Below are 16,204 nucleotides of genomic sequence, written 5' to 3' on the forward strand. Positions count from 1 at the left end.
AAAATATTAATGTGCGGGGAATGTACATTAAATTCTTTACGTTTCAAAACCAAAACCAGAAATCTAATTGCAAAACATAAATTATCCGCAAAAACACAATTAAAGAGAGGAGAAAAAGAACATAACGAAAATGAACAAACCATTTCTTAAAATAGAAATTAAATAAAAATTTATTATTTAATTAAGTTAAATAAAAGATTTATTGTAAAAATTTGGAAAAATAAATATAAAACTTTTTCCATAATATTGAAAAAAGAATTTAATTGTACAGCCCGCAACGCGGGCAAACATACTAGTCTCCATAATACTTGCAACACAAAAGCATGTAATGAGGTGCATATAATGAGGTGAAGTTCGTTCCGATGAATAGCGAGCAAGATTTGTGTCCAATCCGAATCATACGTCATTTCGCATTATTAGAAGAAACCAAATCAACAATAGAGAAAATCTGAACAAAAGCATTCGCAGGAGAAAAGCGCCGCGAACAGAAAAAGATTAGATATTTACAAGGAACTTCACTTTAAAGTACCTGTGCTTTATACTAACGACGCAATTCAAAAGGTTCACTTTGAAGCGTGCAAGTAACCTGTTGCAAAGCTTTTGGAATGTGACAAAATTAATTCATGCCGGTTAATTCGCAGTTTCATTGCTGGTTAAATCGCAAGTGGAAATGATGAAACGCAAAACCGACAAGCTTGAAGAAGCATGGTTGTATCCTTCAAAGCCACAATTTTACAATCATGTGGAAGTGACTTGATGTTTCATATGACCCCCCAGCTGACTTATTCATTCTAATATGCGCTTCAACTGTACAAATTAATTAATGTCCGCCATGTCTTCTGTATTATACAGTAATTATTGAGATTATTGTTCTTAATTAATTAGCAGTTTAATAACTTTATAGTCCAGCTGACAGACTTTGAAACTAGCTAGTAATTTCTAAGTTGGCTTGGTACAGGAAATTAAGGGAAAGTGGAGCACCGAAACATACAAGTAGGCGGGTTGATCCAAATGGGCATCTAATCAGCGCCAATCATCGCGACACACACCAAAGTCGAAATGTATTTGCATATTTGTATATGTATTGTATAATGTGTGTGAGTCTACGTAATTCACCCGACAAATGGTTGGTGCTGCCCCCAACTCAACATGCAGGGTTTACTAATTAGTAATTTCAAACTCTTGCATAGGTGTTACCGTATCACTAGCTAGCTACCTTTTGTTTATTCCCTTTATTTTATATATTTTAAAATGAGGAAAGAAAACTCTCAATACAGAAAATTCAGTGAAATTGCGCAATGCAAGTAGACGTACACAGATCTCTCTCTCTCGCTGTCTCTCTGTGTTTTCTCGACATAGTCTATAGATGTGTGTGTAGAGGAGGGAGAGAGAGAGATGGTAGGGGACTTCCAAATGGACAGTTTTATGAGTGCTGTACATTTAACCCTAATGTGCTGCAGTAGGACTCTTTTGATTGTATTTGCCTTGATTTTGTCGCTTTCTCCGGCTCCAATGCTCCGCTTGCTTTAGATATTCAAACATGCACATTTTAACTGCCTAGCTTATGCACATAACAAGTTCGTGCAACATTATATCCAAATCATAGTGCAAGATTTCGTGACAACCTAATACAGCTACTACTATGTTCACATATCTAAAATTCTATTCACATAAAAGCTTCATTTATGTGAATTATACTCTTAAAGCACCGAAAACTTGATATTAATGTCCAATGATGATTGATAGAGTGTAAAAACTCGGATTCGCGGCGTAGTACTTGCTTTACTCATTTATGTTTAACCTACAGACATTTGAAACCCGATTTTTATTACTGACCCACATTTTATTAAAATTTGAATTTTTACAAGTTAACAAACTTTTATGTTTTCTTAAACTCGCTGAAATTAGCCACATCTGTTATTTTAATCTTATATTTTGTTTTTTCTTAAACTCGCCAAAAAGATGAATCACGAGTGAAACAGAAGTCCCGGCTGGTCACATAAAATTATTTAAATGATGGAATTTTTTTGTATATATAATTGAGAGGATCTGTGTGTAACAATTTTGAATGGAAAAGTGACGCCAGACCCAGACGCATTAATACCTCAACCTAGTGGAAGCCATCTAAATAAACGTACTCCTTTAGCCATCCACTTACGTTTCTAATTCAGCAAAGTAACCATCATTCATTGTAGAATTGGTTTGCTATATCGACGTATCAGAACAGATGTTTCTAACTGTGCTGCCTAAAAAAATTCTCATTAATTGGTGGAAATTTGAACAAAAGTACAAACTTTGATTGAATATGAAATTCAAGAATATAAAGCAGAGGAAGTATAAGAATTGAACTGTGTAAATTAGAATTGCAAATTTGTCAAGTATCTGAGTTGTTTATGGTTTTATCCCCACAATTTGTCGTCCCTGTCAAATGCTTTTACGATGAATTTTCTCAAATGCTTTTACTGATTGATTAGGTGTCTCTGTCGATCAAACCTATTCATTATTAGTTGTTTTACCTAATACTCCATCAAAATTTCGTTTGGTTGAAAATAGCGAAAGGAAAGTGAAAAAAAATAATCAAAAATTACTTATTTTTGTAAAGTGTTTGATCACATTGTTAAAATCATTATTTTAAAACAAATTTGAATTACAATATTAATTACATTTTTTTTATCAAAAAAACATGTTTTACTAAACAGTAAAAAATTTACAAATGTGTGTAAAAAATACAAAAAATTTATATTTCAAGATGGAGGGTTTATTTAAAACGCAAACTGCATCCAGACAGATAATTTTGGTCGGATAACTTTCTTGCATACTTTTAATTTACAGCTACTTGTGCGTAATGATAAATATGAAGTATGAAACAATTGCCCTGCTTCTTAGTTTCAGCTTTCAATACCCTCCTTCAATAAAAGATAACAACGTAAATAGTAAAATCCGAAAAAAGGAAAAAAACAGACAACGTGTATATGAACGTAATGGGAAGGAAATTAATTTGATCCACATGTTTATGATAAATAAAGGGAAATTAAAAGCTGGAACCAACAATTTTCCGCGTCTCTCACTTTATCAATAATAATGATACTGGTGTAATGCACTAGCTCCATATTTTTCATTTTTTTTATTTCAAATGCACTAGCTCCATGTTATTTTAATGTAAATTATTTATACACTATATTAAAGATCCAGTAAAGTAACAAGCAGATGATCACAAGAATAGATTACCTAAACCGCCTACTCCAACTTAGGGCAGTAAAATGATCCGGGTGATCCCGGGTACCCCTCTGCTCAAGTACCGGATCATATTATTTTTAGGTTGTCCGGATTTGGGTCCGGGATCGTTTTATTCGGGTATAAACCGATCCCGGGTATTTGAGATTCGGATCCGAACCGGATATGATCCAGTATCGTATTTTCTATTTTTTAACCGGGTAGTTTATGATCCATCGAATATGAGCCGGATATGATCCACTAACATCAAATATCATTATTATTTCAGTTGTTCAAATAATTATCATTTAGTCCAAGTAAACATAATATTATAAAGTATAATAATTTTGAATTAAAACTTATAGTTATGTGTTGGTATATGTCATTTATTAAATATATATGAAGATAATAAGCATTATCACATTAAATAAATCATATTTTATGAAGATATAAACTTAAATAAGATAGTACAATTTTATAAAATGATAACTATTTACTTGCAAATATGATGATGTTAAAATATAATAGGTATATGAGTTTGAATCGAATATGAACCGTGGATCATATTCGGTTATTCGGGTAGGATCATATTATGAAAAATTATATGAGACCGAATCTGAGTGGGTATAGGTGTGCTCGTATCCGGGATCATATATTATACGGGCTTAATTTTTCCACCAGATTTGGATCGTTTTCAAAATGGATATGAGACATGTATCATATTTTCGAGCCGAATATGAGCCGAGACACCGGATAGTCCGTATCGATTTACAGCCCTACTCCAACTTGTGTTTTTACCTTTTAGAAGGCTTTCCAAGCAACTACTAAATGCAGCCACAATCACCAACCCTATTTGATTGATCATATCATGTTAATCCTGATTCAAGTGCTGTCAGATTTACTGGCTGCCCCGCTGGCCCTCTCATGTAAAGTTGATGTAGATTTTGATAAAATTTATCTAAAAGTGATTTTTACGGAACCGGGGAAATTGTTATTTCGGAGAATATTATCAACTTACGCAATAATAATATTCTCAAAAAAAAAAAACGTACGCAATAATAATTTATATAAATTAGGTTCATTTATCCGTAATCGAATAATACCCTACACTCTGTAAATGAATATTATAGGAGCATAATATAAGATCACATCTAAAATTGTGTTCACTTAAATATAATTGAATGGAGGAAAAATATGTTGAAATGAATGCTTATTTCATTTCTTCGTCAAATTTTCTTATAATCTTCACATTCTGAAATTTAGACTTATCCATATTTAATAATTATTATTGTCTCATTTCCTTCTTCTTCCACAAAATTTCTTTATAATTTTCCATCCCATCTTTTCTCATTTCATTTAATCCAAATGAACACAAACTAAATGTATATATGATATTCACTTATTTTTACATAACTATAACGGTGGATAAACTTATTCAGATACATATCCTTTTTTTTTAATTAAGATTTTACTAAATATTATAATTAATGGGGAATGCTCAAATCCAAGATGATTGAATCACAACATGGTGACTGTGAGTGAATCGAGCTTTATATAAACATTAGTCAACTCATATCCTCGAGCTTTCATAACTTGATCCCGACTTCAAATCGAATAGTACTTTATAAAATTGAATTGTGTTACACTAGCATACACGCTGAGGTCACCCGCTAAAGAAAAAATAAAAAATGTGTGGCCCAAGCCCAGACCTAGGACCTAGCTATTGAGCAATTTATGCCGGCTCTAAATACTGGGCTTTTTGCTATCGGGTTTGAAATATTTTATACCCAAGGAATTCGTCTCTTTTTTTATAACGAAAAAACAAAACAAAATAATTTCTTGATATAAAATGTACCAGGGAGTTTTAATAATTTCCTCTTTTCCAATAATCTAATTTTAAAAATCTAGCCGAGTCAAAAGTTTGATTGCCAAACGCAACCTGACAGTTGACTAGCTTACAGGTTTTATTATCATTTTTTTAAAAAAATAAAAGAATCTCTAATATTGTAATATCGGTTTTTTTATAGTGTGCTGAATACGCACCGTAAATATAAAATTTGATAAATTTATTTGCTTTTATTGACTTATCTCGTTAATAATGATGGATCCCTATATTTACAACAACCACAACGATAAAAACATCTAAATTTATAAATTTTTAGTATTTAGCATGTGCTCATAGAGTACAACTATACAAACATATATATTAATATATATATTATTATTCATAAGCAATTAAACATACTACTGGGCTTTGCATGATTCAGGCCCGAAACAACACTCAGGCCAGAAATTCGAGACAATGCTTATGCTCTAGTTGATGTCGTGCTCATCATAGTGACATAGTCAGTGCCTCAGTGGAGCACGGCCCAGGAATATAAATTAAAAAAAATTATGAATAAATCCAAAACAAAGTTACACATTTTTTTTATTTCAAAAATAATCTATTATATAATATCTCAACATGATTCTATAATTGAATAATAATTATCTAGTATTATTTTGTTGTGGAATCAGTTTCGAAAATAAACTTAATTTTCAAATTTCAAGTGTTAAATTACTTATAATAAATATATGTTATAATATTCTATATTAGAATCACACTTTATATGCATTTTATAATAATATTTATAATAATATTAATGATTTACAATAATATATTATATAATTTCATATAAGAAGTAACTCTTGTAATGTTGTTTGCGTAGACAAGAACTCATAAACCGGTCTACACACCCATTAAATTAAAGGGTGCTGTTCCCTGACAACTGATTGTCAGGGAACGTTTAACCAACACACTGCTTCTCAGCCGTTGGATCATCGATCCAACGGCTGGGATAAAAAAAAAATTTAATCGATCCGCGCATATTTTCAGCGGAAGGCACCCTCTGTTCTTGCCCATCACTGCTGAGCCGGCGACGGAGATCGAAACGAAGCCGGAGTGGGTGAATCCGTGTATGTATATATTGATGTGATTATGGTCGACTGCTTGAAAACGGAGGCTGTTAATGGTGGTGGTTTGCGTTGATTTCGCGGCGGCGATATATCGCCGGAGCTGTGGGTACGGGGCTGAAAGAAGGATGAAGTGGGTTCAAAGCTTGTAGTCACGGTTGATTGGGGGTTGAACAGGCTGGCGGTGTGTTATGAACAGAGGATAAGGAAAAGTGGCTGTTGCAATCGGTGGTGGCGAGTTGGTGTTGCAGAAGAGATGGGTTGGATCTTGGAGTTTTGATGTATCCGCGTAAAAATAACGCGGAACCCCTGCTATCCGCGTATAATATGCGCGGAACGTTAAAAAAATTTCTTTTTGTCCCAGCCGTTGGATCGTCGATCCAACGGCTGGGAAACAGATTGTTACATAACTGTTCCCTGATAATCAGTTGTCAGGGAACAGGACCCTAAATTAAAGTCAGGTTTCAATAATTAAAATCATCACAAACCAACGAAAAATTAAAGTCCACTGTACATGCACAGGAGAGTGATTAGATGAAAGCTTAATCTAAACTGGAAACCAGCCGTAAAAACTGCACCATCCATTCCCTTCTCATATTCTTTTTCCGGATTTTTTTGGTGGTCTTTTCTGATTTCGGTCATCTTTTTCGACGAAATTCTCTCTCCCAATTCATCATTTTTGATGATCACACTCCTCTCGTTTTGTACACTTCTCTTTTCCAGTCTTCCTCTAAGGTGATATCATTTTCACTTAATTTATACACTTCCTATTATTCTTATTTTTTTTATCAAAAGATATCTAAGAGCATCTCCAATGGTGCTCTTAAATCACTCTTCAAAATATAATATAATATTTGGCTCCTAGTGAGTTAAGACTAGGGGTGTGCATGGTGCGGTTTGGTGCGGTTCTGGACATTAACCGTTACCAAACCGATGAATGCGGTTCGGTTCGGTTAATCATCATTAACCATAACCGCACCAATTAAAACGGTTTTTCGGTTGCGGTTAACCATTAGTCGGTTGCGGTTTTTTTTCGGTTTTTCCACTATTATTTGCTACTCTTGTGCATAATGATTTTTTTTAAAAAATATAAAATTTTCATGAACATGTACAATATGTTCGGTTACTATTTACTATTGTTTCTATACGAGGATATAGGAAACATTACATACTTTCATCTAAAAAACCTTAATACAGAATAAAAACTAAAACATACATATTTTGACAAGAAATTAGATGATGTCAAGTCAATAAAATTACCTAAAATCAACTAATCATGAAATTCAAATAAAAAGTTTTCAAAAAGTACATAAATAAAAAAAGTAGAATAGGTTTCATAATAAAATTTGATCAGCAGAAATATTTCCGCTTTGTGGCAAATCACAATAGCCCTAGTTTTCGATCAAGCGCTCCTCCAAATATTTGGGTGCCCGGTTATTTAACTGACTCAGCAAGTATGCAGGTATGGAAGAAGAACCTCCATATAAAATTAGATGTGAAATTTAAAAATGAATAAGGTGTTTTATTACTATTTTTAATATATATATATATATATATTTATATTTATATTTATATATATTTCGGTACGGTTAATTTCGGTGCGGTTTTAGCATAAAACCGAAAATAAAACCGCACCACTAATTTCGGTTTTTTATCTCGGTTAATTTCGGTTTTAATTGCGGTTTGGTTTTTTTCGGTGTGGTTTTTCGGTTTTTTTAGGTTTTTTTTGCGGTTTCGGTTTTTCCTGCTCGCCCCTAGTTAAGACATTGAAAAAGATTTCAACTCCAATACTCCTCTTTATACTTGCTCCTTTTTCATATTTTATTCATATAAATGAGAGAGAAAAGTAAAAAGTGAGAATTGTTGGAGGTAAAGTTGGAGGGAAATCAATATTATATTCATGAAAAAGAAGTTAAGAGCTCTTACATGCTCTTTAAAAGAGAGGAGAGATGATGAGCTCTTAAATTTTTAAAGAGCTTCTAGGAGCCCATTGGAGCTCTAATTTAAGGTTTACTCTTTAAATTTGAAGTTAAGAGTTCATTTAGAGAGTCCCTTGGAGATGCTCTAAAGTGTCCAAATATAACAAATATAACTACAGTATCTCTAATGATGCACTGATATTTTTACTATGTGTTTTCCCGGCCAAGTTGCGGAGAGCCACCCAAGTTAATATCAATCCTTTTCCAAATACGTCTTCATCTACATTAATTTGTTCGGATCTAATTGTCCGTTTATGGACAAAAAATTGACACGATACCAAAACAAGTATTTCGTCTGTCTATACAACTCCTTTATTTGAGCACTTTATGGACGCAATGAATAATTAGTAACCAGTGATCGCATATTTTTAAGGACTTGTCTAACCTGTGCCCTGAGGGCTGAGGGCTGAGGGCACAGGTTTAAAGCATTGATTAGGCGTTGTGATCCGTGCATCATGCATTACAGCAAGACAATGCATTAATTTTCAAACTAGAAAATTCAAATGTTCATATTTATAAAGTAAATTTAACATTTTGTTTATCTATATATTATATTATAATACTAGTTATTTATATTTTTTAAAAATGTTAAAATAATATAAAATCATAAAATTTATCATTAATGTCAAATTGAGTGATTTTAGGTAGGAGCATTATTTTAATTAGAAAATTATTGTATATGCAGGGGGGCCTCAATATTATTTATGGGATGAAATTAATTAAAACTTGTCATATAAATATGATAAAAAATTATTCTATGTTCTCACAATTTTGCAAAAATAATATATTATTATAAATATAAAATTTAGAAGATAAATTAAAAGTAGGTGTAAAGTTAATACTAGTTTGAATGTTTCTATACAAAATACGGATAACTATACAACTATTAAAGTAGCTGAGCGGTATTAATTATGAGTTATCCTGTGCCCTAAGGGCACAGGTTATACATTCCGTATTTTTAATAGAAACAAATAAATACTTACTACATATCGAACTTTCTTACTATATTCGGAGATTCCATATTTCCATTCATTCCAACTCTTTCACGTTACCCATAAACAGGGTGCTACACATGAATAAAGTTAGTCGAATTTTATCTGAGCTGCTTCAATTTTATCTCGAACCAAATGAGCCGAACAGACAAAAAATTCAGCTCAAAGTTACTTATAAACCGAACAGATTTTCATATTTAAAATCGGTTTCTTTTAATAAATGAATAGGACTAAAATCACTTAAACGAGTCCGACTCGAATTTTGTTCGCAAATAAATCTATCTATATACGGCCTCCAGACAGAGAGTCATTCAACAAATAAAAATTAGTTTTAAACAAGTTTTAACGAAGTAAACACAACGACTACATGATGTGGAATAAATATATAAATATTATCCTGCACTAGTAACAGAAAAAAGAAAATTAACATCGTTATCAAGCTTTTTAACTGAAATAGATGACATGTAGTGTTACAGAAATCGGGAATCGGACCTAATCAGTTGAGCTATCAATTCAGGGATTAATCGAAAATCGGAGATTAATCGCAGTGAAAATCGGATTTATCTTAATATCAAAATATTATTTAATATTTAGTTATTATTATATTAGCTATTTAGTAACTAATATATTTACTATATTCATAAACTCTATAATTATTCAAATTGAAAGTAATATAGTATTTTAATTTTAATAATTTATTATATATACTTCGATTAAGAAATATATATAAAAATTAATCGGATTTCAAAAATCGAATCGGTAGTCGACCTTGCAGAGGATTAATCGGTTAAATCTGAGATTTTTAGAACACTGTGTACTACATATAAAATTCAATCAATTCGATAATCTGGTATCCTGTATCTCCGCCCTTCTAATTCGCCACCGCTAGTGCCTAGTTTCTTATAAACTGTTAAAATCTTAACGGCCGTTTTTTTTACTTAAAATCTTAAGAGCCGGTTGAGAGTGAGCTTATAATAAATATTTTTTTATTTAAAATAAATTTTTTATTAAAAATCAAAATGGACATGTAATAGAAGTTGGGAGAATGCTTATCACGTGGAAACTATTTGTTAGGTAACTCAAGGATTGATTCAGAATTTAGTCTTTTAAGATATTATTATTTCATATAATATTCTCAGGTTTTTTTAACAAATGTTTTTTCACTTTATTGAGATTTTATGGAAAAGTTTCATTCTTAAAAATCTTAAAATTTAAGAATTACACAAATCCTAGGGATCATTTGAGTTTGGTCAAGCTAACTAATAAAGCAAAAAGGAAATGAGTGGTTCATTTTATGTGTAATAAAAATTGGTTTTCGCTCTTCATTTTCATATTCAATTATAATATATACTGTTAAACAAATAGATTAAGTTATAGGAAATTGTAAATATTTTTTATTAATTAAAACAATTTATATATAATTCATTAAAAAATTAGTGATATTTTTAAATAATTATTTATATTAGTTTATTAAAATATGAATAAATGATATCATAATTATAATTATTTTTGAATGTTTAAATTTTTTAAAAATTATTCCTTTCGAGATAAAAAATAATGTACAGGTAATTCATTCCTCCTATTTCTTTTCCAGAATTCAATTACAAATCGATCAAAAACACTTAATTTACATAAATAATTTAATAACGATTGCCCATTTCAGGAATTTCTATTTTCCTAGTAGTATATAGTGAGTCGCCGCTTACAATCCACTTCTCCTTCCCAAGTGCAAGCTCTCTGTTTGCCTAAAGAGATGGAACTAATATCAACCATCTTTTCCCTCATCCTCTTCTTCACTCCCTTCATTTTCTTTTACTTTTTTCATTTACCAAACCCTAAATACGGCTTTAAATCCTACCCACTCCTCGGATCCTTACCCGACTTCATCAAGAACCGCCACCGCTTTCTCGAGTGGAGCACCGAAATTCTCGCGGGCTGCCCCACCAACACCGCCGTCTTCCGCCGCCCCGGAAAGATCCACGGCGTCATCACAGCCAACCCATCAAACGTGCAACACATGCTCAAAACCAACTTTGAGAATTACCCAAAAGGCCCTCGCTTCATCACACTCCTCCAAGACTTTCTTGGACAAGGTATATTTAACTCGGATGGGCATATCTGGAAAGTCCAACGTAAGACAGCCAGTTATGAGTTTAACACCAACTCACTCCGGAACTTTATTGTTCACATCTCAACGGCTGAGTTACAAACCGGTTTGATTCCGGTTCTTCGTGAGGCCGCTGAAAGAAACCGGGTTGTTGATTTGCAGGACCTTTTGGAACGGTTCGCTTTTGATAATATTTGCAAGCTTGCGTTTAATGTGGATCCGGGTTGTTTAAAAGGGGTTGGAAATAATGCTGGCAGCGAGTTCATGAAGGCGTTTGAATCGGCCGCTACGTTGAGTGCCGGCCGGTTCATGTACATTTTTTTGTTCGTGTACAGGATTAAAAAGTTTTTTAATATGGGGTCTGAAATGCAGCTGAGGGATTCAATCAGGATCGTTCATGAGTTTGCGGATAATATTATACGGTCGAGATTACAGGAACGAGTTGAGCGAAAAGGCGAGGATTTGTTATCCCGGTTTATTCAAGACTCGAGCAACTCGGCCGAGATGCTACGAGATATTGTTATAAGCTTTATTTTAGCAGGCCGTGACACAACTTCATCATTGTTAACCTGGTTTATCTGGCTATTATCATCTAGGCCAAATGTGGTTGATAAAATACTCCAAGAGCTTAAAAAAATTCGAGAATATGATACGGATTCGGATACGTATAGCTTCGATGAGCTACGTGAGATGCAGTATCTCCATGCAGCGATATCGGAAGCGTTACGGTTGTATCCACCTGTACCGGTTGACACCAAGTTGTGTGAGAATGATGATGTTCTGCCAGATGGTACAGTGATCAAGAAGGGGTGGTTTGCAACATACAATACCTATGCAATGGGGAGAATGGAGAGCATTTGGGGCAAAGATTGCCTCGAGTATAGGCCGGAGAGGTGGCTGGATGAGAATGGAGTGTGCAAGCAAGAAAGTTCATTTAAGTTTCCGGTTTTTCATGCAGGTCCGAGGATTTGCTTAGGGAAAGACATGGCTTATATTCAGATGAAGTCTATTGCGGCATCAGTGATCAAAAGGTTTACGTTTGAGGTTGTGAATGTCAAGGAAGATGCTATTCCTGAGCATGTTTTATCTTTGACCTTGAGGATGAAAGAGGGGTTACATGTTAGTGTGAAAGAAAGGCTCCTGGAGACCTGATCCGCTAACAAAGCTGGTGATTCGTATTAGTGAGACAGATGATTTATAGTATTGTGACAGGCGATTTCTTGATCTCCAGAATTTTTAGATTTGAAATGATTTGTAATTGCATTTGCATCCAGTGTTTTTACGTATGTGATATGAAATTTGCCAGTTTGTCATAACCAGTGTCTGGATGAGCACATACTGTTGTCTCTGCGTTGTAAACACCAAAGGGTCTAAACAGAGGAATAAATGATAAAATCCAAAATGGGGGAAAATTGAGGAGTGTGATCTATGAATTGGCACATTTGCTGGGACATGCACTGGCATCTGCAAAACAAACTTTCTATTTGAAGGCACTAGGTAATATTCATATGCATAAACCGTTTTTCTAGTACGTGCCATGGGAACATGCTAAGCCGTAAGCATAAATTACATACTCCCTTCGTTTCAAATTAGATGTCCACTTTCAAAAAATCACACAGTTTAAGAAAAGTGGTTGTCACAAATTAATTGCATTAAAGGAGCATAATATGTGGTGTGTGATTGATCTAGGAAATATAAATAAGAGATATGTGGAGGCGAATTGACTTAGGAAATATAATTTTGCATTGAAAGTTGAAGTGGACAAGTAATTTGAAACAAAAAATTTTCTTGAAAGTGGACATGTAAATTGAAACGGAGGGAGTACTATGGCAAAATTGAAAAACTATTACTCCCTCCGTCCCAAAATAAGTGTCGCTTTGATTTTATGCACGTAATTTAAGTTGCAAGAAAAACATATTTCCACGTATTATTTTCCAAATTTTCTTTTTTTGAATAAAAATATACATGTTAAACTTTTATTCAGAAAAAGAAAATTTAAAAAATAATATATAGAAGTATGATTTTTTTGCACCTTAAATTATGTGAAAAAAGTCAAAAGGACACTTATTTTGGGACAGAGGGAGTACTACCGATGAAAATGCCAACAGCAGGCTCTGTATCTGTCTAATTATTAACCTGGAGCAGCTGCAGTCAACAATATAACCGATTAACCTTCTGATATTCAATTTACAAGGAAATGCAACATATTTCTGGCACGACTCCATGAGGCAATTTAATGCATAGTAACAGGCATTCCACTGTGGTTATAATCTCGATCCAACACATCCCAAGTATCCTCAAGCTTTAACTACCCTTACATCATTGAATGTAGAAACCTGCAGGTTTTTACTCCTAGTAAATGCACTCAGTCAAGCAAGTAATAGAGGAGACACTCAGTAATTATACTCGTCTCCGAGGTAAATCTCCTGAGCTTGAATCAAATAAGAGAGCTGACGCTTTCCTCAGACCCTTTAACTGGTTCATATCCTATCTGCAGACAGCCCCTCATGCTAACCCCTTTATTAACGAGAACTCGTGTATTCTTGTACGCTCACTTGATTATCATGTTTCGGCATTCCCTTTAACACCATTTAATGGCTTTCCTATGACTGATGATTATGTTTGCTGCCATACCTAATTGCTCATTTCCTTTACCTTTTTCAAAGATTTCGAATATGGTCAGTATTTCATTGTGCATTGTTCCAATTTCATCATGTTTATTGCTTTCTTTTGCTTTAGATTATATGAATTTTAATGCTGCAAAATTTCTTTAGATATTCAGTTCTAAACAAAAAGTTCTTGCTTGCAATTATGTGGCACTCAACAATTCGGCGAAGAGGTCCTTGAATGCCCGCCACTGAAGCCCATATTCTGTTTACCTCTAGCTCTTGGAGGATGGATAGTTTATGAGTGTTGAACAGCCCTTAGCAGTTCTAATTTTCTTTTTTCTTTTTTTTTTTTGATAATAGCAGTTCTAATTTTCTAAATGGTTTTTGTTTTATGTAGATTCTAATATTTGTGTTCATATGTTTCTGTTGATGAGAATACAATTTTTAAATAGTTAGACTTATAAAAATATTTAAATTAAAATCTTAAATAAATAACAAGAGGAGTGCCGGATCACTAATTATTTTTAATATTTTAATTTGAATTAAGTGATTGAATCTATAGTTATTTAGTTTATTTTATAATTATAACATCACATATATATTAAATCAAAATTATTGGTCAAGTATACCGGCTTTTTAATTTATTGATAATTTTTAGTATAATTGAAATATATTTAAACATTCAATTTATAAGCTTTTCCAAAGCTTAACACATACCTCAATAAAATACATTAATTTAACCATATTCATTAATCCACAATATCACCCGATTATAAAACTACTATACTCTTTAAAGTATTAAAAGTAAAAAAAAATTAGGGAAGCCAATTCAAAATATTCATAAAAGACCTGATCCAAAATGGATAAAATACAGCAAACTCAACCAACCAAGCAACCAGCTAAGCTAACCTCCAAAAAAATCTCTCTGTTTCCATTTCCTTTATCCTCCAATCTGCCATGGCTGCTTCAGCTGTTACACATCTTGCCACCATTTTCACATCACCTACTTCAAACTCCCCGTCCCCTTCCTTCCGTAAATTATCAATAACTTCAACACTAAACAACAGAATTATTACTAATAACAATGATAAGAAACCGTGCTCTCAAAGCTTTAATGATGATCATACAACTACTAGAAGAGAGTTCTTGAAAAGTAGCTCTGCAATGCTGGCTCCGATGATCGTAACTAGTACTAATTCTCCGGCTGCTGAAGCTCGAGAGGTGGAAGTTGGCTCCTTCCTCCCCCCTGCTCCTTCTGACCCTTCTTTTGTTCTCTTCAAGGCCACTACTAAAGACACCCCTGCTCTCCGTGCAGGTATCATTACCATTCCCTTATCCGATACGTCTGCTTTCGTGTCTACTGTCTAGTTTTTAGAAATTATGAATCTGTTATGTTGAATTCAGCTCCTATGATTGTTGTAACTTAAAGTACCATCGTGTAACGCCCTTAATGTTGTGACTCCACTTTTTAAGACAGTCTCTATGGTAATGAAATTTTAATTTAGTTGTTCGCAGGAAATGTTGAGCCGTACCAGTTTGTGATTCCACCGACATGGAAACAAGATCGGATAGCAAACATACTGTCAGGAAATTACTGTCAGCCCAAGTGTGCAGAGCCTTGGATAGAGGTGAAATTTGAGAACGACAAACAAGGAAAGATTCAGGTAGTCGCTTCTCCTCTAATACGCCTTACCAACAAACCAAACGCAACAATTGAAGATATTGGGAGCCCGGAGAAGCTCATTGCCTCACTTGGGGCGTTTGTCACTGGGAACACATACGATTCTGATGAACTCATTGAAACATCAATTGAGAAGATTGGAGACCAAACGGTAAATTCACTCCTCTATAAAACAAGTGCTTCTGTGTTTACATTTGTTTTTCTTTTCTTTGTGCATCTGAAAATGGTTGAGTATAACTCGTTTTTGGTGTATGCAGTACTACAAATACGTTCTGGAGACTCCATTTGCTTTGACGGGTTCTCATAATCTTGCAAAGGCAACAGCAAAGGGAAATACGGTCATCTTGTTTGTGGTAAGTGCAACAGATAAGCAGTGGCCATCATCTCAGAAAACTTTAAAAACTATTCTCGACTCATTTCGAGTGTAGGCATGTAAGGTAGGGATCAGCAAAAATCCGAAATTTCTGCATTTACGCATGAATAATTTTTCGGCCATGAGCAGAACTATGCTCAAGATGAGATGTACTCCATTGATTTATGCACAAAGTAAAATGTAAGGTTGCACAGCCTCTTCCTATACAAGTGTAGTAGTTTTGTTTATACCATAAAGTGCTGATTCTATTACACCAAGCAATTTGAGCATGTTGTACACTTGCTATATTTTTCAATGT

The 16,204-nt window shown here is 33.6% G+C and overlaps 2 protein-coding genes across 2 annotated transcripts; both read left to right on the forward strand.

Annotated features, from left to right (window-relative positions):
* Positions 1-10,804: 10,804 nt before the first annotated feature.
* On the forward strand, positions 10,805-12,559 carry LOC108225200 (cytochrome P450 CYP94D108). Its single transcript, XM_017400023.2, has one exon. The coding sequence runs from the start codon at positions 10,890-10,892 to the stop codon at positions 12,393-12,395; it is 1,506 nt and encodes a 501-aa protein (XP_017255512.2). The 5' UTR covers positions 10,805-10,889; the 3' UTR covers positions 12,396-12,559.
* A 2,157-nt stretch (positions 12,560-14,716) lies between these two features.
* LOC108227446 (psbP domain-containing protein 6, chloroplastic) lies at positions 14,717-16,135 on the forward strand. Its single transcript, XM_017402586.2, has 3 exons — positions 14,717-15,167; positions 15,368-15,684; positions 15,791-16,135. Exons 1-3 carry the CDS (start codon positions 14,810-14,812, stop codon positions 15,959-15,961), a joined length of 846 nt encoding a protein of 281 aa, XP_017258075.1. The 5' UTR covers positions 14,717-14,809; the 3' UTR covers positions 15,962-16,135.
* The last annotated feature ends 69 nt before the right edge of the window (positions 16,136-16,204 follow it).

The sequence above is a fragment of the Daucus carota genome, chromosome 6 (assembly GCF_001625215.2).
Source record: "Daucus carota subsp. sativus chromosome 6, DH1 v3.0, whole genome shotgun sequence".
In the NCBI taxonomy this organism is placed as follows: Eukaryota; Viridiplantae; Streptophyta; class Magnoliopsida; order Apiales; family Apiaceae; genus Daucus; species Daucus carota.

Excerpts from the sequence above, each read along its gene's own strand:
- LOC108227446 (XM_017402586.2), top strand. The coding sequence starts at position 14,810 with ATGGCTGCTTCAGCTGTTACACATCTTGCCACCATTTTCACATCACCT. Across the intron at positions 15,168-15,367 it reads CACCCCTGCTCTCCGTGCAG|GAAATGTTGAGCCGTACCAG; the intron begins GTATCATTACCA and ends AGTTGTTCGCAG. Across the intron at positions 15,685-15,790 it reads AGAAGATTGGAGACCAAACG|TACTACAAATACGTTCTGGA; the intron begins GTAAATTCACTC and ends TGGTGTATGCAG.
- LOC108225200 (XM_017400023.2), top strand. The coding sequence starts at position 10,890 with ATGGAACTAATATCAACCATCTTTTCCCTCATCCTCTTCTTCACTCCC.